Here is a 24,279-nt window from a genome sequence, read left to right on the forward strand (position 1 = left end):
AGGAAAGGGATGACGCCTGCGCAGATCTTACTACTACATGTGAGCGCACCCTCCGTGTAAGTCCAGGCCTCTGCCTGCGATTACGTGGCAAATTACACAGGAAGATCCATGAAACGCGACTTGGAGCGCTACAGCTTGTGTGCCCAAGCCACAGGGCCCAAGCCAGAAACTGCTCACGTCGGAGTCACTAGTTCTTTAGCAGAACTAAAAACCAAGCAACTACCGGGCCGTGTAAACAGCAGCCGCCCAGACCATCTCCGGGCCGTGTAAACAGCAGCCGCCCAGACCAACTCCGCGCCGTGTAAACAGCAGCCGCCCAGACCAACTCCGCGCCGTGTAAACAGCAGCCGCCCAGACCAACTCCGCGCCGTGTAAACAGCAGCCGCCCAGACCAACTCCGGGCCGTGTAAACAGCAGCCGCCCAGACCAACTCCTGTCTACTGAATGGAGGCGGGCAGCTGGAAGGATCACCGTCCGCTCCTCCTCAATCACTGGAACGACTACTACTACTGTATGACGCACAGGAGTGATGGCTGCAGGTACAGTGCTAATACACACTACAGGCGTACTATGTAACGGTACCTTAGCGGTACGCTTACATGTAGTGGAAGAGCTGTGGAAAATTCAACATGAAAAAAAAAACATGCAGCAAAATTTGCATCTAATTTTTGGTGTATCTACAGATGATTTAACCAGCAACGGCGCTGCCCATCGCCCCGCCGCGCACTGCTCCCGCCCGGCACCGCCCCCACCGCCCAGCAGCGCCCCGCCCCCCGCCGCCCAGCAGCGCACCGCCCCCCACCGCCCAGCAGCGCACCGCCCCCCAGCAGCGCACCGCCCCCCGCCCCCCGCCGCCCAGCAGCGCACCGCCCCCCGCCCCCCGCCGCCCAGCAGCGCACCGCCCCCCGCCGCCCAGCAGCGCACCGCCCCCCGCCGCCCAGCAGCGCACCGCCCCCCGCCGCCCAGCAGCGCACCGCCCCCCGCCGCCCAGCAGCGCACCGCTACACACCGCCCAGCAGCGCACCGCCCCCCGCTACACACCGCCCAGCAGCGCACCGCCCCCCGCTACACACCGCCCAGCAGCGCACCGCCCCCCGCTACACACCGCCCAGCAGCGCACCGCCCCCCGCTACACACCGCCCAGCAGCGCACCGCCCCCCGCTACACACCGCCCAGCAGCGCACCGCCCAGCAGCGCACCGCCCAGCAGCGCACCGCCCCCCGCTACACACCGCCCAGCAGCGCACCGCCCCCCGCTACACACCGCCCAGCAGCGCACCGCCCAGCAGCGCACCGCCCAGCAGCGCACCGCCCCCCGCTACACACCGCCCAGCAGCGCACCGCCCCCCGCTACACACCGCCCAGCAGCGCACCGCCCCCCGCTACACACCGCCCAGCAGCGCACCGCCCCCCGCTACACACCGCCCAGCAGCGCACCGCCCCCCGCTACACACCGCCCAGCAGCGCACCGCCCCCCGCTACACATCACCCAGCAGCGCACCGCACCCCGCTACACATCACCCAGCAGCACACCGCACCCCGCTACACATTACGCAGCAGCACACTGCACCCCACTCCCTCTCACCCAACAGCACACTGCACCCCGCTACATATCACCCAGCAGCACACTTATTGGCACGTGTAAATGCTCATGCCTTGCGTGCGGAAAAAAGTAAAATCCGCCGATGTACATGCAAAAAAAGCAACGACCGTTCTGCTAAATTGCGGCGCTCATGCGTGCACAAATACACACAGAGCCGGCCCTACACTTGCCCATTTTTCCCCCTGATCACTCGTTGCCTTACATACCCCACCGCCGACGGGCGCCATTGTCACCTGATAAGGCTATTCCCTTCGCGGTCTGACCGCCATGGCTGATGTGTAACGAGGACGCGCGCCACATGTCAGGGCGGTTCGGCTTGTGCATAGACCTGTCACTTGGCGGGTGCGCACAACTCCGCCAGCTCCTCTCCATCAGCCAGTAGGTTGGTGCATTTCAAGGCATCCCAATAAAAAATTCATTATGAAGTAATTAACTAGTAAATTATTGATGCAACGTCTTTTTTTTGCGTTGAGGAGAACGGTCCCATTACTTAAAGATAAAAGTGGCGGCGGGGAGGACTCCCGGGGTGGCCGCAGATCTCCATCCGACGACACCTTACAGCCGGGAAGAAGCGCTCCATTCATCTGCGGAGAGTGACACGACTCCTTAGTATTCATGGAAGTGTTTACTGTCACATTCCCTCCGGACAGAGCGGCGAGAGATGGACGCCGCTAATCTCCTCTCTACACCTGCAGAGTATTATAGCGCGGCTCCGGCTGATACGGGGAGACGCCAACAATAATCCCCCCCACATTTACATGGCAGACAGGATGAAGGATCTGGCTGGCAGGTGTCTGCCTGTAATAGAGAGGAGAAGCGGGGCTGGAGACCGCATTACATGTAGGTGACATCTCCATACTCAGAGTGACTCCAGCAGACCGCGCTCCGCCGCACGCCGCCGCTCCGGACATTATACACACATAATGCTCACTTTCAGAGAAAATTGGGAATGGGCTTGCAATAGCGGACGCAGCGCGGTGCCAGGAGTCACATCCCATCCCATAAGGGCTCAATCACAAGAGCCGCTTACATTCTAAGTACGTGCAGAATGCCCCCTATTGATATGTATGGATGTTTACAATTGAGCAGATGTTTCACGGGACTTTCGGTCGCATGGGGAAAAAAATAGAATAGAAAAAGCAAAAAAAAAAAAAAAAATGCAGCATGTCCTATTTTTGTAATCAGGGACCTAAACTGCCCATTATAAGCTATGGAATTGCGTAAAAACACCGCAAAACACACAGCCACATGTATATTTGCTTCTACAGAGGTCAAAAGTATAGTGAAATAAGTGGGGCCTTCCTGCGGGTTTTATGTGTGCAGTGCATATGCAAAAAATGCGCACCCCCCCCCCCCCAAAAACCCCCCCCCCCCAAAAACGCACACATCCAAATACATATACACAGTAAAAATGCTGACGGACTAATATAGGCATAAACCGTGTGAATGAGCCCTCAGGGCTACAGACTGCACTGTGTGCCCCATTAAAAAAAATTTACATTTTTTTAAACCCATCGAAATTATTAGGAAAATGTAAAAAATAAATAACTCTAAAATCGGAAATGCTTATTTTCTGCTTTGAAAGTGGAAGAGCTAGACTGAATTCAAATAGAAATACCCAACTCAGATGTGAACGAGCCCTAATATGACTTTATACTCCAGTCACATCCAAAGCTGCATTCAAAACCCCGAAGGCTAGGTAGATACAAGGTAGCGGTCGGCACCTCCCCGTGGTAGATACGGCGATGACAGCTCTGCAGAAGATATTCAATGCACTTTTCACAATTGGCGCTTTCCTTAGGCTGACCCCGGAGTTCAGCAGAAGATCAAGTGACACATTTTCCGTGGATCAGTTCCAGAGTGAATCCAATCCACTTTAGATAGAAAAATCCAGTGATCTGATGACTTCCAATGAGGCCCGGTCATCAGTGCTAGACTAGCCGGGGCTTCATACACTGCCAACCGCATGGGGTTTTCCTAAGCAGCGGGGTGAAGGGTATATGGAGAACGCTGCGATAGGAGAAAACATCCAGAGAAAGGGGATCGGATGCAAACAACTGGTTGACGGAAGGGGTCAGAGGAGGATGTCAGGAATCATTCTGATGGACAGGTGCTGCATAGTCAGGCTAACTCCAGCTCAATACATTGCTGGTTCTCCAATACGTCCAAACATTTTAGCACTGATTTTCTATAGCAGCAACCAGTTCCAGCGCCGCTGCTAAGAGAGACAGGCGAGACTCCAGGGGGCAAAAGAGCAAAATTATTGGATCACCGAGCAGCGGAAAACCATCAACTGGTCAGATGGATCTAAATTTCTGTTGTACCGTGCTGCCGGGGAGGTCAGAAATTGGTGCAAGCAGAACGAATCGATGACCCCTTCCTGTCAGATCATCAGGGCCACCTCCTACTTTGAGGAAACTACAAGAAGCTTCCTGTCCACAGGGGCCGATATTCCTGCAGAACTAATTCCTACACCAAGTGGAATCTACACGACGATGAATTGTTGCGGCTCTAAAGGCCTAAGGCGCCATGAGTTGGCTGTCTCTAATGAAGTGGCCATTCAGTATAATAACTCGCCTTCCCAGAGCCCCATAATAATCGGAGGCGGTTGCCTGCTGACCGGACCGCTGCTTGTTTCGCCTCACGTTGCCTGTGCTGTAAATGGGAGCAGAGCTGTGAGCACATCTTAAACATGGGTTAAGTCTGCCTTTAAAAGCCGGGCTGGCCAGCGCAGTTTCCGGGCGCGCTGCCTCAGCGGCCGCGCTCTCCGAGATGAATAGTTTAATGAACTTGGCATCCCTCACACAGAGCAGCGTGAGCTAAAGTGCTGCCCGCGCCTGCTTTATCTGCTCCTCCGTAATAGAAAAGATTGACTCCGGGTTCCACTCCAGTGACTTGTGCCGCCATCACACTCAGCGCACTTTACATATATTTGTAGAATGGCAAATGCCTCCCGAGAACCGCCATAAACTAACAAGACCCAAACATGGCCGCTGATGAGCGGAGGACAGACTGAACCCGCAGACAGTGCGATCTCATCACGTCTGACCCAACCACAGGCACGCGAGGAGACCCTAAACGGGTAACATTACACAGGGTGGGCCGCAAAAATCGCATTGACTGTGCGTTAAAACACACTGCATATGCAGGTTTGCCGTAATTCCGCATTAATTTCAATGGGCTTTACGGGGCGTAATACGCACCAAGAGAGGAACGGCCACAGAGTTTTTTCACACGATCGCACATAACATGAAAAAATATGCCCAAGTGAACGAACCCACTGATTTCAATTAATGTCGCTTGCGCCAAATTCCTACCCTCCCATCAGCAACAGTAATCTGGATTCACCTGACCCGGTCACAGCTGCCCATATTCAGGGATACAATTGTTGCCCCCTGGGGTCTCACCTTTCTTTTAGGCTGAGACGCTCATGGAGATCTGATTGTTGCGAGGCGCACAAGTCTCACGTGAATATGAAGCCCATTCTTTTGAACGGAGCCATCTACATGAGCGATGCAGTGGGAAAAGAAAAGGGGAAAAAATAAAATCTCTGCTGTCCTATCTTCTCGTGTTCCTCGGATCGAGTCACCATTGTTCTCAGCAGGACAGTAAAAGACATTGCGAGCGCGATGAGGTCTCCTATTCAAAATAATGGGAACGACTTGCCGATCGCCACTTCACAGAAGTGATGGGAGGCGTTCTTGCCTGAAAACAGCTTCACATCGTTGTTAAAGACACACAATGGTGACGCGATATCAGACAGAGTCTCCTCGCCCGTGTGTAGGTGGCCCTAGACAGTAATGGCGCTGGGACTGGTCATCTGTGCTTATAAGACCATCGGTACTAAGGAAGGAGGAGTTGTAACTTCAGACGAGTTATTAGGCCTCTTTCACACCGACGAGAAAATCGCGCAAGATTTGTGCCTTGCGAGACAAATATGAGAACCAATCCTTTGAACGGGGTCATATACATGAGCGACTTCTATCCCGAAGAAACACAATGCAGCATGCCCCATCTTTAGGAGTTTCCTTTGGAACGCCTCCCTCATTGTTTTGAATGGGCCAGACAAAGCATCGCACGGCGTGCAAGGTTTCACATTGAAAAAAAAGTGGGGAACACGTACCAATCCTCCTAAAAGCTGCATTGAAGGATCGCCACTTCCCTGAAGTGATGCATCCGCGGGGAAATCATACATTCCAGAGCGCGATATGGGGTCAAGTTTCACAGCCCAATATCGAGATCACCTGTGTGAAATTTTCCTTGGCTGCACACTGCCAGAGAAAGGGGTCAGAGGAGGATGTCAAGAATCAGTCTGAACAGCAAATTCTTTGCATCCACAAGATGCCCTGGATGTTTTCCCAAATCACACCATTCTCTGTATACTCCCCACATCGCTGCACGAGAAAATCCCACACAGTTGGCAGTGACATCCCGGCCCGGCTAGTCTAGAACCGATGACCAGGACTCGTTGGAAGTCGCTCGGATCGCTGGATTTTCCCATCTAATGTGAATTTACACTGAAACTGATCTATGAAAAACTAGTCATGTGATTGCATGCTGCATTCCAAACTCACGGGTCAAATTTCCACAAGGTGGTCTCTAATAAAATGGCCAGTGTATAGACTAAGCGCCTGGACGTTCCCTTTGGATAGAAGACAGGACATTTTCTTAGGAAATGCATCAGCTCTGGACCTCTGTGTCTATTTGCTGGACGCCCTACAGTTATAAGTCAGAAGGGGGCGTCTGAGGACGACGGCTAGCGCAGACACCACACATTTGCTTGATGTGCAGGATTAAACTAGAACAGTCGAATTTGATCATTCTGATTAATTTCCCAGAAAATTTGCAAAAATATTCATTTTGCTTTTGACGTTCTGAAGGTAAAAATTGCTCCAAATGTGCCGACTAAGTGGCAGCGAATAAAACACCTAAACCCCGTCTAATGGAAGACGCGGCGGTGTGACATTAAAGGGACGCGCGGACGAGGACATAAAAAGCCTCCCTTTTTAAAGGCAACAACAAAACTTTAAGTGCCGTCTGATTTATCAATATGGCTCCTACTGGTATTTGTGAGAGGCAACAAATCAGGCGGCATCACTCTCCTGCTGGGGAAATTGGGAGCCTAATGTCACCGCAAAGCTTTATTTGTCTTCCTGATTGTCCTTGACTGCACCTCCATGTTCCTCTGAGTGCAGAGCCATTAGGAGCGCTCGCACCACGCGTCTCCGGCCCCTACAGCGCCGAGAAAGCAATTCGAGCAAGGCGAAAACTTACTACCATATATAGAGTATGTGCAAAGACAGAACAAAGCCTTACCTAGAGAACAGGCACGGCGGAGAGGAACTCACGGCCCCGCCGAAACTTCTACCTTTCTTTCCAAAAAGGACCCTCACCTGTGCCCGAGTCCCGGTACGGTTGGGGAAACTCGGCTGCGGACTCCGGGCTATAGTCACCTACCATCACAGCTCTCATGGTGCTACTGTAGGTCACCCGGTCACTTAGCTGCTCCTCCCGGCAATCCCTCGCAGTAAGGAAACCCCCCATCCCCGTCATGAATTATTGTCCATCAGTGATCAAAAGCTGACTTGTCCCCAAGAAATAGGTCATCCAAATATAAGCAAATGGGGGGACTAAAGTAGTGCAATTAGGAAGGAAGCCGCCATCGCCTCCCACACTCTAGGTTATAGAAACCAATCTAGCCGACAACCGGCACACATGGGCAAGGGAGGAAAGCTACAGCATGGCCTATACAGCAAGCCAGAGCAGCAGGTTCATGATCAGGCGGGAGCGATCAACATCCGCGTGTCCAATGGGCTTCACGCAGGTCCACAGTAGTCACTAAAGGGCGCTTTACACGGGCAATTATCGACTGAAGTCTCTCTGCCGCCTCCATTCACAGTAAGCAGGAGTCGCTCCAACATTGAGTGGCTCCTGTTTATACGCCCAACAGTTGTTTTGTTCTGCTAAACACCAAGTGACTCCCCCAAGTGACCAATCTCTCTCAGTGCCCCTTAAGCGGCCAAGTATATGCAGGATGATTATCGCCTGAATTCGCTGTTTCCAGTGAGAATTTGGGCGACTATTGGGCAGTGTAAAGAGCCCTGTGTGGTGCAAAGTGTTAGGGCAGCAGAATGCAGTCCTAAACTCTCGCTCATGACCTGAAGGTTGCAGGTTCAATCCCCACTTGGTTCAGGAAGCCGGCTCAAGGTAGACTCCGCTTTCCATGCTTCTGAGGTCGGTAAAATGAGTACCTCCGGCATAAAAATAGTCATCGGGCCATTCAATGTCCCAAGTCTTCCAAGAAAACGTCACCATGTGTCACGACTCGGTGCATGCACCAGGGGACTTTACCTTTACTAAACAGGAGCCGCTCAATATTTAAGCGATTCCTGTTTACTGTGAATGGAGGCGCGTGGGCTCATGCCATCACTGCTGAAACCATAGTACTGCAAACGCCTGTGTGAGGGAGACCTAAGACTGTTAGTCAGTGTAATTACAGCGAACTGCAGGATGAATGGGTTCTTTTTACATATAGATTGTGGCATCTACACCTGGATTTAGGAGGGGGGGGGGGGGGTGAGTCCGCTGCCGTTTCTAGCAGAGTTGCATTGCACCCTGCCACTTGTTCTGCAGAGACGAGCGCCTTATGACCACTGGGTGCACACTGGTTATTAGTACACATCGTTAGTCTAACGGCGCGATCTGTCGCCATCGTCCCAGTGATGATTATTGCTGTGCTTTTACACAGGAATGAGATCACTAATCAATGGAGGTAAAGTGGGGCGAGGATCATTCCGGCCAGCCCGCCTCCATTCACAATAAGGCCGGCTTTTCAGGGGCGAGAAAAATCACACAAGATTTGTGCGTAGCGCGATGCACAAATGTCACACACAGATGAACCCCATTCTTTTGATTCGGGTCATACACAAGTTTTTTTTTCCGCATTGCACCACATGTCCTATCACTTTGTGCCCTTGCATCGCATCTTCCATGGTTTTCAATGGGGCTGGTGGCAGCATCACACCACGCGCTGGGTGCAAGCGGTGCGATGCAAGGGCTCCCATTGAAAGCAGTGGGAGACACTCCAGGAACCTCCGACTCATGGCACACCGTGTGCATCAGGTGGTAAGAGAAGCGGTTCGGCCATCTTTGTCCAAAACTGAAGGGTCACTTTAAAAAAAATAAATAAATAAATAAAAAATAAAAAAAAAGGAAGAGTACCTGCACCTTTGCTTCGGAGCGCCCGTGCCCCTTCGGACGTTCTCAGTTAGTTCCAGCAGGTGAAGATGGACCTATAGAAGAGCTACATGGGACAGTCTTAGACTTTTGGAAGGAACCGAAAGCAGACAAGGTGCAGAGGCGCTCGGGAGTGAAGGTGCAGATACTATATGAAGGGCAGTGGTGGTGTGTCACCCGGGTATATAACCCAGAACTACATGGAGTCGTCACTCCACTTCCCGCCCAGCAGGTCCTCCCTCTCCCCGGATCCTCAGCCTTTAATGTCCTATTTGGGTCATGGTCTCCCTTCATCTCAGGAATTACACCGGCGTTTACTGCGCCCCCCTTATAGATAAACAATAAAAGAAGAATTCTGTCAGCAGATTGCATCTGGCAGGGCCGGGCGGCGCGGGGCCACATTGTGTGAACTAGCGGGTGTGCATGAAGTGATTTCCTTAAGGGGCGAGAGGTGATTATACAGGGCAGCACCAGCTCCTTCAGACGCAGCCTTAAGCAGACATGAAAGCCTTGAGCAGCGGCTACATTACTTCATCTACAACCCCCCTATCCCTCCGCAGCTGCAGTGCCTCCATAAGGTCCACGGCGTGCCTGCACCCATTAGGATCTCACAATGCATAGTACGGCTACGGGTAGGCACCGCTGGATCGTCTCATGTAACCTGTAGGCCACCGGGGTTAAAAAAATGCTTCAAATGCAGCACTAAAGCAAACTACTGCCAAAAATGAGAGAAGGCTGCCCTCTACTGACAAGAAGCTGCAACTGCGGGCAAGCAATGCTGAAGCTGCAAAAAAACAAGAACAAGCCAAGAGCTAAGAAGAGGAAATACCAATTTCCATCACACATCCCCAGTCCCTATTGGTGCCGGAATCACTTCCTATTTAGTCTGTATTCATATGGGCAATTGGGATCGCTAAAAAGTTGTCCGATTCTTTTATACGATTTTCATGCACAATTTCCATCCATTTTCCACCCACGTAAAAACGCAAGGAGGCCCAAATGATGTCATTACAGGGCCAGCCCACAGAAATCAATGGTTACATGTGTGGAAAACTGATCACCACCACTTTATATGAATGCAATCCTTAAATGATTTAAGTGGACGACTTGTCAGAAAATCGGACAAAAATAGGGCATACTGCAATTTGTTTTTTTACTCAGATCGTTTGGCCAAGAGAGAGAAAAAAACTGCTCATACGATTATCTCCATCCAGATTTTGGTCTGATTTTTTCATTCCATAAATCACATGGAACAACATCCCCTCAGCCCTCCCCCCTCACAGGCGTTTTTCAATGCGTTGCTTACTGCGGTTTCAGCATCATTGGCATGCGTTTTGCTGCTTTTGCAGTAGAGCTGGAAAAAAAAAAGTTCTCTGGATCTCCAGGCAGGCTTGGATACACCAATCACAGCCATTAATTGAACGACTGATTGGTTCATCAAGAGCTGGCTCAGCCAATCGGAGCAATCTCTTGCTGGAGGCGGGGTCTTCAAACCCAGTTACCAGCAAAAGATGCTGTTGGCGCTAACAAGTGCCCAGGAGCCTGCAGGAATGCCAGAGAGCAGAGGGAGGGACCCAGATGGCGCCTGCTAGGTGAGTATTGCCTTTTTTATTTTCTCTAAAAGGTAGTGTAACTAGCGTTGGCGTTTGGCGCTGAAACCGCTGCCCATTCATTCCAATGGGCAACACAGCTGAAAACAGCCAAAAATAGAACATACATAACTCTTAAAGCGCAGCATTTTGACACTTGTGTGAGCAGCCCCAGTGAAATGAATGGGAGCGTTGTACAGCGTTTAGCGCAGCGCTGAAAAGGCAGCTCTATGCACTGTACAAAAACAGCTGCGTGAGGGAGGCCTTACATGGTAAAGAGGTTTGAGAGAAAAAAAAAAAAAAAAAGTTTTCTTCCATTTTGAAAATTGTTCCCAAAAGAAAAAAAAACTGTCAATCTAGTTTCAGGTGAAAATTCAGAATAAGTAATATAATAATACATGAGGAATAACCCCATTTCCACCATTAAGGCACATGTTTAGCAGGTTTGCCCTTCTGTAGAATTTCTCTCCAATTCTCAAGTCTTCCCTGAGCTGGTTGGTATAGACTAGCTGCTATGATGTCTTCTATACAATGCACACACAGAAGAGATGCTGCTCGCCTTCTCTCTGTGGCACACCTTCAGGAATAGCAGCAGCATGGAGGATATTATACAGCAGTGCGGAGCAGTGTAGCTATGAGTCCAGCACAGAGGCGAGATAAAACATGAGCAGCTACAACAGCATCTGTGTGTCTTTGCAGTTCCTCCCTCCCCAACCACCCTTCTCCATAGACTTCTATGGCAGTGATCTAACCTGGTCTCAAGTGAGACTGATAACCCCTCTCATCGTGGCCTGGATTCTTTCAGTGAACAGTTAAGGAGGTGGAGGCAGAAAAGACTGATAACTGGAGAAGGGCTTTTTTTTGTAATAAATATTACAAGGTTTCTTACCATCATTTGTAGTATAGATTTAGGGCACATTCTATATAATAATTGGAGGGTACGCTTCAAAGTGTACCCCCTCCACCTCCCAAGCTTGGCCAGCCTCCTGTGCCATGTCCCCAGAATCCCCGTCTGAAAGATGGAGGCAGATAGAGGGGGATGTGGCCAGGCATGCCACTCAGCCTCTTCCACTAAGCTGCTAGCTGAGCTGGTGCGCTTATGCACACAGCCAATTTCTGCAGGAAGCAGACAGCTCCGTTCCTACTGCAGTGGTCAGGCTTCGTATTACAGGCAAAATTCTCATTTAAGTGAATTCCTCCAGAAATCAGCTCAGAGCATGAGAGCAATGACATGGCGACCAGCTAAGCAGATGGGGTCCCAGACGGCAGATCCCCACTACTGTTGATGGCTTGTTCTAAGGCTCAGCCATCAATAGTTCACAACACCCTCAAAAGGACTCCCACAATGGTGACAATTTTGCTAATGTGTTATCAGGACTTTTGGACCTAGAAGTGACAATGACTAATTCAGGGAGGTCTGTCTAATCTCTGTGTGTCAATTAAAAACTATTGTGAGCACAGAGGTCCCATGACCCCCATTGTGTCAATCAAAATGTTCAAAAGTGAACAAAAAAAAAAAAAAGGAGGGGGACGGAGACACAAAAGTCTCCAGAGTCACAAACGCACAGGAGCCATTTATGAAGGAGGCGTTTGCATTTCTAAACCTGTTCTGCAACATAGGACATCAAAAGAGGAGAGGGCATAGCTATTATAGACTGCCATCATCATACTGTATATGTAGGACAGTCGTGAGGTGGCTGTATAGCATGCCGCAAAAGGTAATCAATACTTGGGCTGCTTTCACACACCCGAATATTCTTCCATGTAGACAAATCTGCACCAAGGCCCCCCAATGTCCAACATGCAGATTTTGACACAAATCTACAAATGGCTTAAAGAGACTGTCACCTACTTTTAGTCCTAGGAGCTAAACTTATAGTCTTAAAGTAGGTGACCCGCTGAGTCCGGGGATGTAAGTGTTCTACTTACCTCCCCCGGTGTGAGTGCTGGAAGCCGACGCTCAATGCATTAGTGTCACTATGGAGTCTGCCCATTCTGAACAGGTGGACTACGTTGCGCGCCACTTAGTACACCGAGCGGCCACTTCCAGCGCTGACACCAAGAGAATAGCAGGGGAGGCAAGTGCTTACATCCTTAGCCTCAGCGGGTCGCCTACTTACAGGGCTAAAAGTAGGTGACAGGTTCCCCTTAAATTTCATGTCAAAGGGTGGTTATAAACAAATACATGGGGGTGCAGACAGGTCGGCACCATATACAGAACACATCTCTGTAGGACATCCCTTCATGTTCTCCAGAAAGGAGAAAACTCAAAAGCCGAACGATTAACCGCTTGCCGTCTGGCAGGACATTTGCAGGACTCTAGTCTTAAAAGACATAAATCAGGCCGGAAGATTTCCCCAAGCAGCAAAAGTTAATAATATGATAAAAGGTTCTTTTGAAGCAAAAAAGTCTTTCCCACCAATTACATGAACAACTTGGAAGAAAGTGAAGAGATGGGAAGGAGGGGGAGGGGGGAGACGCTGAAGAAAAAAAAAAAAAAAAAAGTTTCAAAACATATTACAAAAAAGAAAATTAGCCTGCACTCCGTCTCACAGTAGGTCCATCACAAATCTTTCAAGCCGTATTCTAAGCTCCAATCTTCAAAGTGGCACAATCCCCTTTGAAGCTTTGCTCCAAGCAACTTACACTGGGAGGTGCGGCATGTGGACTTAACGCCAGCGAGTCACTTTGTAAGTCTGCAGTCACGATGATAAAGCTGTGGGCCGAGCACCATGGCGTGCGCGCTGCATGTACACACAATGCCAAGTCCACCGCCGCACACACATCTCATAATGCAGCAACAGTCCCAGCACAACGCATGAAAGCCGACTTCTCATTGGCCCATTTTGGAAAATGGAGCCATTATACTGAAGAAACGGGCGCTGTGCAGCCAGGATTACGGAGAACAGCCCAACTACTTCATGATCTGTACTTATAACCCTTGGGTCTCCGGCTCTGATGAACCCTGACCAAGCTTCAAATCTTGTCCGTTCGTCCTTACATGACCTGACTGCAGCGGGCAATCACTTGCACGGCAAAGGGAGACCATGGCATTATACAGGGTGTCTCCAAAGTGTGGAAACCTCTCTGATGCAACCTCTGACTGTGATGCAACTTTGCATGCAACCTGCAGGTGAAGGTGGAAAGCGGTTGGGCAAGATCACCAACATGACGGCCATTTTGAATGCTGCCATCTTGGATTTAATTCTAGTTTTTCTAATGGGAAGGTAGGTGTGTGATGTATCAGACTGGCAGAGAATTTAACCAGAAACACAATGGCGTGCTTCATTTATACATGACTTTATTCATTCTCATGTTAATCAGCGATTTTCCTTCATTACAGGCAGTGTGAATGATGGAGTTATCTCCAGCAGAATGTGTTGAGTTTGTCCTTATGTCAGATGAACAAAGCACATATATCATCGCTGCAGATTTCCATCACCACCACCCAACTGGACCTCCCATTACCCACAATGCAGTGAACAAACGTCTTTCCAAATGCAAAGAAACAGGTTCTGTCTCTGATAAGTCCAAAACAGCGGATGTTAATGGTTCATCAGTAACGGTTTTTAGTGGTCCACATTTTGGTTTATCAACAACAGAACCTGTTTTTTGGACTTTGGAAAGAAGTTTGCCAAAGACATGGTTGGGTGGTGTTGATGGTAATCTGCAGCAATGACAAGTGTTTCATTCACCTGCCATAAGGATGATCTCAACAGATTCCGCTGGAGATAACTCCATCATTCACATTGCCTAGAATGAAGAAAAATCACCGTGTTAGCATGAAAACAAAAAGTTATGTTAAGATGAAGCAGTTGTATATATCACAAACCTGCCTTTCCGTTGGAAACATTAGAGTTGAATCCAACATGGTGGCATTCAAAATTGCCGGTCTAACATGTTTCTCCCCTCCCTCGCACTTGTATGCTTGTATTTTTGCTTTCTATATGGGCGTTTCTACACTTGGGACACTACGTATTTTTCAACACTTATTATATGCATTTTTGGGGCGTATTTCAAATTCTAGAGAAGCCTGGGATGGCGAGAAAAACAAAACAAACTGATAAACTGTGCGAGTCCACCATACAGCACATCCCAGATTTTGGTTCAAGCATCTCTGGGACCACCATTAGGTTTCTCGGACCACACCAGAGCCATTTCTGCAGTGTGGCAGGATGTGTTATGTTGGCGATAGTGGGCACTGCCATTGGGGAATACTGCTGCCATGATTTGGTCTCCAACAATATTTAAGTAGGCGGTACGCGTTACTGCCCAATGAATGCGGGGCTCAAGGTTTACTGTGAGAACATTGACAAGAGCATCACCCTGCCTCCACTGGCCTTCTTCCCATAGTGCATCCCGATGTCATCTCTTCCCCAGATAAGTGATGTGCTCTGACAACTCTTTCAGCAATTTTTGCCTTGGTGACTTCTGTCAGATGCAACCAGACAGGCTAGCTTTCAGTCCCCATGTGCATCAATTTTTGGAAGAGCCTTGTCAGTTTTAACAGAAAAGTCCCCAGGCACAAGAGAAGTCCGCAAAATAATATTTTGGAAGTATGTGTGGAAGAACTTGATAACACAAAGTCCTGACCTATTCCAACACCTCACCAAGTCAACTGACTCACTGACATCAACAGCCTACCTTAGAAATGCTCTTGTAACAGAGTGTGCAGCCATGTTCCAACATATAACAGAAAGTCCAAAAAGAAAGAAGGCTCAGACCGGTTCCATTACAACTACTACTCTGGAACATGATTTTCAGCAAGCATAGGGCAGGAAGGTCCATGCTTTAGGTCATTAAGTGGTTCAAACAGGGAGTTGGAAGTTGTAAAGAGACAGTACTGTCTTGAAGGGGTTGCATTAAGAAAAGACTTTATACCCCATTTGCAGAACAGGGGATAACTAACTGGTGAAGATCCAACTGCTGGGGCATTCAACATTCATAAGGACAGGGAACCAGTAGACACCCAAATGGAATGTTAGCCACGCATGCAAACTATTGTTCCATTCCTTTTAATGGAACTGGCAAGTTCAAGTTGATAAAGACAATCAATACAGATGTTGCCAACTTATTCTGAACTTATACATTTCTGTGCACTACTTCTTCCACAATAGACTTACACTGCTATGTGATTTGTAGGTCTTTAAATTTTACACAGTGAGCTAAGATCCCCTTGTTGCCTTCCATTTTATGTGGTGGAGAATGCGGGCAATTTAAGTCATTTGTTCTCAGTAGGGTTACTTGTGTTCTCCTAATTTATTCCTCTTTTGCCATGGCTGCCAAGGAACTCTGCAATCATAGGCACTTTCCATTCCCTCCCTCTCTTTTCTCCAGCTATTTACGCTATCAGGGCCATTTTTTTATGGATTCTGGGAATTGGTAGTAAGGGACAGTTATGTGTTACAAACTCTTCCCCTCCAAAAACATCATCTGCTTTGCCCCTCTGCAAAACTGGATGAAGTGAATGCCTCCCTCATGCTGGCATCTATGGCAGCAGTTCCAAACTTTACGCCAACATAATTTTCCATGCCTTTTTTTTTTTTTAGGTGACCGCTGCCACTTGAGTATCGAGCATCTCCAGCAGACTCACTGAAATAAAGGGAACAATAATGATCAATGCCCTATTCATTTGGGGACCTTCAGCGCCCTTGTTCTTGTAATGGGTAGGAGTGCCAGCAGTTGGACCATTGTGAATCACACAGTGGATTAATGAAATAACGGATTTCCGCAGTTCCAGCTACTTCAGCTAATGGTTTATGCCACATTTAGACCGAACCATTTTGCTTTTTTTAAAAAGATTTTCTGAACAATAATCATTAAGTTTAAACGCAGCCAACAACTGAATGGATGAACGAGAACCATGCAGCTTCCACATGCTACCCGAGCGCAGACAAGCTTGTGATGACGTCACCAGCTCATTAACTCAGGCAAGCGAGAATAGTTTGACTCGTGTGTAAAAGGGCCATTAGTCACGTCTGACTGAATCTACTTTTCACCGCATGACAAGCATGCACCAGATCCCCACCAAGATCTGCTGGTGCAGACGGCTCCCTCAGAATTAGAGGAAGATGTTGAGAAGAGTTACCCCTATGATGTCCACAGCATCTAATAGATGTAGGGACAGCATTGAGAGAACTCTATAGGAACTACTCTACTAATATTCCAAGCACATCCCAATAGTCGGCTTTCCTGCTCCGGCTCCTGATGGAGCACAATGCAATCCATTTCACTTCCTCGACACAGGTAAGAAGTACTTGAGAGCCACTAAATCGCCCTCCGAGTATCAGTGGGGCAATGGGACGAGGGAGCTGTATATTACAGTATCAGCATCTGTCCTTCTGATGGGATCCAAGGGATGCAGATTAGCATAAAATGTAATGATGTCAAATAAGCGTCCGTGAAATAGGGACTGCGTCGAAGCACTATTTCCGAAGCCTGACAGCGGCATCACGGTTTAGAAATGCAAATGAAACCATTATGTTCAATAATTATATGAAAATATGAACAGTTCAGCATGTTTTCCAGCCCTGATGGCGGTTAATGGGATGTACGCTTATGTAAATAACTACTATTAAAGCTAATGCCAAAAAACCCCTAATAAATTCATAGTAAAGCTACTGATTTAGGAGGCTTTTAAACGCCAGCAGTGCTCAGTTATTAGAAAGGAGTGCATTATTACGTTTAAACCTCATTACTGCGGCAAGTCAGCGAAACTCCATCAATTATTTTGCGATAATGAAAATGAGAATCATTCAAGGTGGGGGGCGGGCTACGGGGGAAAATATTGGATCCCTTTTCGGCAGGTTTTTTTTTTGGAAAAAAAATGTTGGGGTATTGAAGTACTGGAAGGCTCGATGGGGAAACATAAGCACATGTCATCCATCTAGTGGCTCGCTGGTGTCGGCCCCTCGGGGTATTACAGCTGAAACCTCTACACAGGATGATGGAGAAATCTGCATTGAAATCAGTGCGCCGAGCATCGGATGTGAAAAATACACTAAATAAACGCAATGGCTTTGATGGCGGGGCTGGAAATGTACGGCCATTTGTATTTCTTGTAAACCAAAATGGAAAAGAATGCTTCATGCTGACAACAGAGAGAAACAAATAAGTGCATAAACTTAAAGGGACCGAGCCGAGTCACAAGCACTAAGGGAGACAATCATAAAACTGGCTGAAAGAAAAAAAACTGCCCATAATAATCAATCACAGCACAGTTTTCATCCGGTAGGGGGCGCTCACATGTAGCCCATTTGCTGCAGCTTTTCGGCAGGTGATAATATCCGCAGCCGATTCGCATCCATACAGATTTCATGCAGATTTTCTGCTGATTATTTGTACCAACTGTGGAAAATCTGCAGCACATCAACTCCATGTGGACCCTTAGGTCGTGTCCGCACGGGATTTCCATACAGACCCTACATGGAAAATTTGAGGCATTTACCGTAACAGCAAAGTGGATGAGATTTTAAAAATCTGGTCCAGACGCTGCAGAAAAAAAAAATCTGCTACGGAAATTAACATGTGCGGATTTTTAATTCACAGCATGTGAATCTGAGAACCACATTCTCGGTGCAGATTCCACCTTTTCAAATTGCATTCTGTGAGGGCATTTGCTTACAGCAGAACTGACCACGGCGAATTCTGCCTCAAAAATCTCATCAAAATCTGTGGCTTTTTGGTGCCGATACGCAGGCAGAATGCGCCCTGTCCATTGGCGGAGCAAAGTCCGCATGCGGCTCTATGTCACAGTTCGAGACAAAATCTGCAGCCGAATGAAGACAATGTCCATCTAGTTCAGCCTGTTATCCTTCTATGCTGTTGATCCAGAGGAAGGCAAAAAAAAAAAAAAAACAAGAGGCAGAAGCCAATTAGTCCATTTGGGGGAAAATTCCTCCCGACTCCCTAGTGGCAATCAGACTAATCCCTGGATCAGCCCCTAATAGTTCCTACCTGCCTGTATACCCGGATTAACATGCGCTGCAGGAGTTTTTTCAAACTCCTGCTTTCCCACGGAATCCGCGACCCGTCCGCAATGTCAATGGAAGCCGTTGGTGAGGGAACGCAGTGAAATGGAGCATGCTGCGATTTGTTTTCCGGATGAAAGGTCCGCAAATCAAATCCGCATGCTTTAATGATTTTGCGGACGCCCATGCATCTCTATCCTCTCTATGGGCGGCATGATTTGCGGATCTTCTGTGTGAGTGACCCACGTGAATTTCGCAAATCAGATCTGCCCGTGGACATTGGGCCTTAATCAGTGATGGAAGGTTTAGCTGCAGAAAGCTTGCAGGCTTCTGGCACAGACTTTAATGAAGAAGGCAAAATCCACAGCAAAACCGAAAACAGCAGCTGTGGATTTGGAGAGCAGATGTTACATATACAAACAATCTCCTACAGATCCACGACGGCGGCTGGAGACTTGTAAAGCCGACTATCCACAGAAACGCTGCAGACTTACTCTGAAGAGCGTGCACACATAGCAGATTGGTTATGGATTGTGTCTTCTGCAGTAGACTTCACCCCTTCAGAGGGTCCGGAGCCGGGGAGGATAGGTTCTCATTACTCCACACTGCCTGCAGGTTAAACCCCCCATTTCTAGTATTACTCATGGCGGCAGGGAATACATTGCGTCTAGGCTTCTTTATCATTTGCATCCTTACTTTCATGGTTTGGTTCTATCATGAGAGCAGTGGATCCAGAACCCAGTGAACCATACTGACTATAATGGGCCCGCTGGGCTTTACAGCATGCCAGTTGTCATTACCCCAAAACGCAGCATGCTGTGCCATTTCTACATCTGGGATTTTTCTTGGGAAGCTAAGACAGATTTGTAGAGGACTTAAAAGGGATCATTCAGGACCAAGAAAACATTGCTGCTTCTTGTATTACCATACCTGTTGACAGGTTGTGTCTGGTATTGTAGCTCCGCTACACTGAAGAGAATGAGGATGAGTAGCAATACCACAACCAACCTGTGGACAAGTGTGGTGCTGTTCTTGGAAGTGAGCGGCCATGTTTTCTAATACAAGTACTATACCGCTTATTAGGCTTATTATAGATACCCTTCTGCTAGAACATTACAGAAGCATTTATGGCAGTAGAAGCAATAAAGCTTCCATGTGACAAACCACCGGTCAGAGAAACTATCTAATCCCGGCATATTATGGAGGCTACCCAGGAATCAAACACATCAATGAGAAACCAACCCAAACATACATAAGACAGGTCATTCTAAAGAAACAGTGAAGTTCTCCAGATGACCGTATCGCCACACTTCTAAGAATCCGAAAGACAGCCTGGAAAATAAAAGTAGTGGCTCCTTGACCAAATCCCACTGAACTTTCAGTAGAAGGCCCTTCGGGTTTCTTACCATACGAGAAGACACAACTGGCCAACAGGATCAAGATGGACAGACATAAAAGTCACATATCATGGAGAGAAGCCTGAAGAACCAAATATAAGAGAAGACCTCCTGGAGAAAAACAGGGAGACATCAACACCGTAATACACAGTCCTAAGTAACGACCACAGATCAATAAGACAACTGAATGACCTACTGAGCTGGTCCTCACTGGTCGCCTCCTCACTTCATATCCATAGAGATATTGTATGTATAACAGTGGGCAAGTTGCTCATTACAGATCTATCATAACGATCTAGTGAATGAGTCTAAACTGCAATACCACACACAGCCTGTGGACAGGGGTGGTGCTATTTTTTGATGAAAGCATCCATCTTTGTATAATCCTGGATTTTAACTTTTCATTTTGACGTAAACAATCTCGATACTTGGAAACAGTCTAGAAGCAGGTTAGCTACGGATGAAGGATGTTATGGTGCCTTAAAGCATCCATCCAGTTTCAGGACAAAATACTGTTCTGGGTCTGGAGGATCGTGTGTATCACTTTCAGTTGTTATTCTCTGCCACCCCTCCAATCCACCGCTTCTGGGTCCCGGTTTTGGCGATCCAATATGGCAGCTGCAGTCTTCAGACTACCTAATGCCCATAATGCATGGCTATTGTTAGACTACATCTGCAATCTGACCAAAGTTGCTCCTGTGATCAGCACTAGCCAATCAGAGAGCAGCGCACAGTGTGCATTAGGCAGGTAGAAAATTGCTGTAACCACTAATTTGTATCAAGATAGGCTAAAGATCACCGTACAGCTCTCAAACATTGCCAACTAGTAGAAGTGAATGCAGCCGCTCTGCAAGTGGAAGGGAGCCGACGATCACAAGAAATCCAAACTCACCGGCGTTCTTGTGATCATCGATTAGATTAGTATATAATGTTACACGGCTACACTGCGACCTTTGTCTGCATGATGTGTCACAGCCGTGTAGCCCTAGTCTTATGGCTTGTGTGACGAATCAGATGCTTACTTTATTTCGGCACTGCATAACAAAGTAAGAAACAAGTCTATACATCCTAATTGTCTTGATTAAAAGGGGTTTTCCAGGATTCGTCAGAACGGGTCATCCAACAGCTGATCAGTGTGGGCCTGACGATAAGCTGATTGAAGAAGCCACGGTGCTCCGAAGCCTCTTAGACAAGTGACGTCAGTTCATCGGTCACATGGCCCGAGAGCAGCTTCATACCATTTACGTGAAAGGAACTCAGTTGTAATACCAGGTACAGCCTCCATAAACTGTATGGCACTGTGCCTGATATGTACTGAACTGACAGCGTCACTTATCTAAATGTTGCCGTCATTTCAATCAGCTGATCAGCAAGGATCCCAACGGTGGACACTTCCCGATAAAATATCCACAGGATAGGTTATCAATAGTTTAGATCTGGAATACAGTGAAAGGTTGCCTTTAAATCTTAACGATAAATTACTATATACTTTAAAGGGGCTTTCCAGAGAAATACTCTCAGCGTTGGTCATTAATGGTCGATCGGCTGGGGTCTACTGCTTGGGAATCCGGTGGATCAGCTGACTGGCTGTCATTGCTGCTACACTTTAGGTACAGAGCAGAAGTAGATCGTTTCAACTCCGATGTAGTGGTCAGTGCTTGTAAAAAGATTTTAACAAAAGCAGCACCTGCAATTACAAGCGCTGGCCACTACACAGGGGTTGGAGCAGCAACTTACTCTCCTATCTATATGTACTGAAGCTGACAGCGAGTGGCCAATCAGGAGCAATGAATCCCAGTCATCAACTATTGAGGACCCATCCTGACAGGCCAACAATAGTATTTCCCTAGAAAATCCCTTTAAGTATTCTGAAAGTAAATAAATAAATAATGGTCATTTTCTTACTAGCGCCCCCCATCAATCACAAACGAGCGCATTTCACGTGATTCTATGGTCACTAAACAAGCAGTACGTGGCTAGAGGCGTCCGCCTAGCAGTAAAGCGCTGGCAGGTCACGGTCGGCCATAATAGCTGCTCGCCAGGACGAGGTAGCTTCTGTGCTACAGACCTGCGGTGTAAGAGTTAATCAGATTAACACTTGGCAGCCTGCAGGGCGTGATGTGAATGTACCCTAAAATCTGATTACAACGAGGCAATGCAGAGTGATTGTGAGGCCGCCATCCTTATGGAAAGTGTTCCTGTTCAGCAGGCGGGAATGGGAAATTCATGTTGACAAATGTCGATTTCATAGAAGGAAAGCATGGAGGGAACAGCTGGAAAGCCGTTTCCAGCCGAACGCAGGCAGCGTCCCATGCTGATAAGTCATGCTACTGAATGGAAACACATGCAGATTTATTCCTCTCCATAAATTAGCGCAATTATAACTCAGAGCCGAGCGAAAGGGGAGGGGGGGGGGATATGAAGACAAAAAGGATATCTTCCCTCTCCGCAGCAATCAGGTTGTTCTGCTCCTCCAAATGCCGAATCTTCTTCTCAAACGACTCGTGTTCCGTCTTTAAACGCTCCTCGGTCACCTCCTTCTCCTCGCTCACCCTGGAAGGAGTAAGGGGTCAGGTTAGAGAAGACGCAAAGCAAATAACTGCAGACACTGAAGACACGGAAACCGCTAGAGTGCAGAGTCGGGACCCAGTAAGGGGGTCTCCGGGACCATCGTTAACACACGGGGACATTGCATGTTGGCAAGCGCGATATGGGGCGGAGATTCACGGTCCGATATCGCACTCGCCAGTTTGAAATTAGCCTAAGACTCAGCAGGACATCCTTCAGTGAGGCTGGACTGACTGCTTGGTTTGCAGCTCTGGTTTCTCCTCTCTTGTCAGACAGGGTCTGCTTCCCATTGCATCCATGTCTGACAGGTCCGTTTTGTATTCTTGTGTCTTTCTTGATCCATTAAATGGACATCAAAAGCAGAATCAAATAAAAAAAACCTGTGTTCTGTCACCCATTGACTACAGACCCCCCACTGAGTGCTAGAACGATCCCAATGAAGCCGGATGAAGGGATACAGCGCGGGGGTGAGGTGGGTACAGTTATTCTGAGACTCCATCTAGATTTTTGTAGCGCTTAAAAAAAAATTTTTTGCATAAAAGCCGAGGCAAAATTCTTGCAATGGTCGTGCATTAGTGGTCACAGTAAGGGCTTATTTTCACTGGCAAGAGTCTCGTGAGTTTTGAGAATTGCGAGGCACAGGAATACGAACGCCACTATTTTGAATGGAAACGTGTGTGAGGATCACAATTTCACAGAAGTGATGCAGGAGTTTTTGAATAAGAACTGCCTGGCATCATCGTGAGAACGCACATTGGCAGGCACGATAGAACGCACATTGGCGGGCACGATATCGGGCAGAGTTTCTCAGCCACATACCGCGTCTCCCGTGTAGATTTATCCTAACCCACATTTTTACTGCGACTGCTGTGTAATCTCAGGGTGGAGCTTGAGGGGCTTACGAGATTAGATCATCTCAGGATTGTCAGTGAGTGCGTGAGAAACCGGGAGTACCAGGAGAAAAGCCACGCAAAACACGGGGAGAACACAAACTCCATGCAGATGGTGTCCTTAGTTGGATTTAAACCTAGGACCCCAGCACTGCAAGGCAACAGTGCTAACCCCTGAGCCACCATTTCCATCCCCTCTCGTCTTTTCCTCTTCTTTCATTTTCCGAGTGCCCTGCATTTAATTCTCCACTACTTCCTCCATCAACCAAGGTAATCACTACTTGCTCCTCACCTCTGAGTGGAGATGACCACCTTAATGCCCTTTAACAGGGGTCACCTGTGTACGAACAATTGTTTGACCCATCAGCCCACGTCAGTATGCCAATGAGCAATCGAGGAGTTTGCAAACGCTCGTTTGTTGGGCAACCAGATCTTTTGTGAGGCATAAAAATGCTTCCTCGGTGGTAGCAAGGGCCAATCAACATGCTATATTGCCAATTGGCGCTCGTTAAACTGGCTAGTGTAAAAGGGCCTTTAGTTGTTGGCGGTAAGCGTCATGTCCGCCACTCAGGTCATTGGGGGCTAGTTATTAATACAACTATGCCAGTACCAAACACCATGTCTACAAGAATCCCTTCAGTTTTGCCCAAACAAATGCAAATTTCTGTCCCCAGTAAAGGCCCATTTACAGGGAGCGATAATCGTTCAGTTTGAGTGACAGCTTTAAGCGATCATTTTGCATAAATAATTGGTATGCCATCATTGGTATTTAAGTAGCTACTCAGCTACTTAAATACCAATTAAGTGAGCAAATGAAGCCTTCCCTGAATGCAGTAAATAGCCAGAGGCTCTTATCTGCACTCAGATCCTTTGTTCTCTATGGGAAACAATGCTATCAGCACTCCCATGGAGAACTGCTGATAAGGCTGAACCACGAATTTTAGGTTGGACTGAATTTAACAATCAGCTAGCAGTGCACGAGACGTGCACGATGGGCGCACATTTAAATGCACCGGTTATCGCTAAA

General features: G+C 47.9%; 1 protein-coding gene across 1 annotated transcript in view; it reads right to left on the minus strand.

Moving 5' to 3' along the window:
• KIAA1328 (KIAA1328 ortholog) overlaps positions 1-24,279 on the minus strand; it is a 134,787-nt gene that overhangs the window by 86,562 nt on the left and 23,946 nt on the right. Inside the window, exon 5 of the mRNA XM_066602634.1 lies at positions 22,232-22,347. Within this exon, the coding sequence (XP_066458731.1) occupies positions 22,232-22,347 (116 nt within the window). The remainder of the gene's footprint in view (positions 1-22,231; positions 22,348-24,279) is intronic.

The sequence above is a fragment of the Eleutherodactylus coqui genome, chromosome 5, assembly GCF_035609145.1.
Source record: "Eleutherodactylus coqui strain aEleCoq1 chromosome 5, aEleCoq1.hap1, whole genome shotgun sequence".
Classification (NCBI taxonomy): domain Eukaryota; kingdom Metazoa; phylum Chordata; class Amphibia; order Anura; family Eleutherodactylidae; genus Eleutherodactylus; species Eleutherodactylus coqui.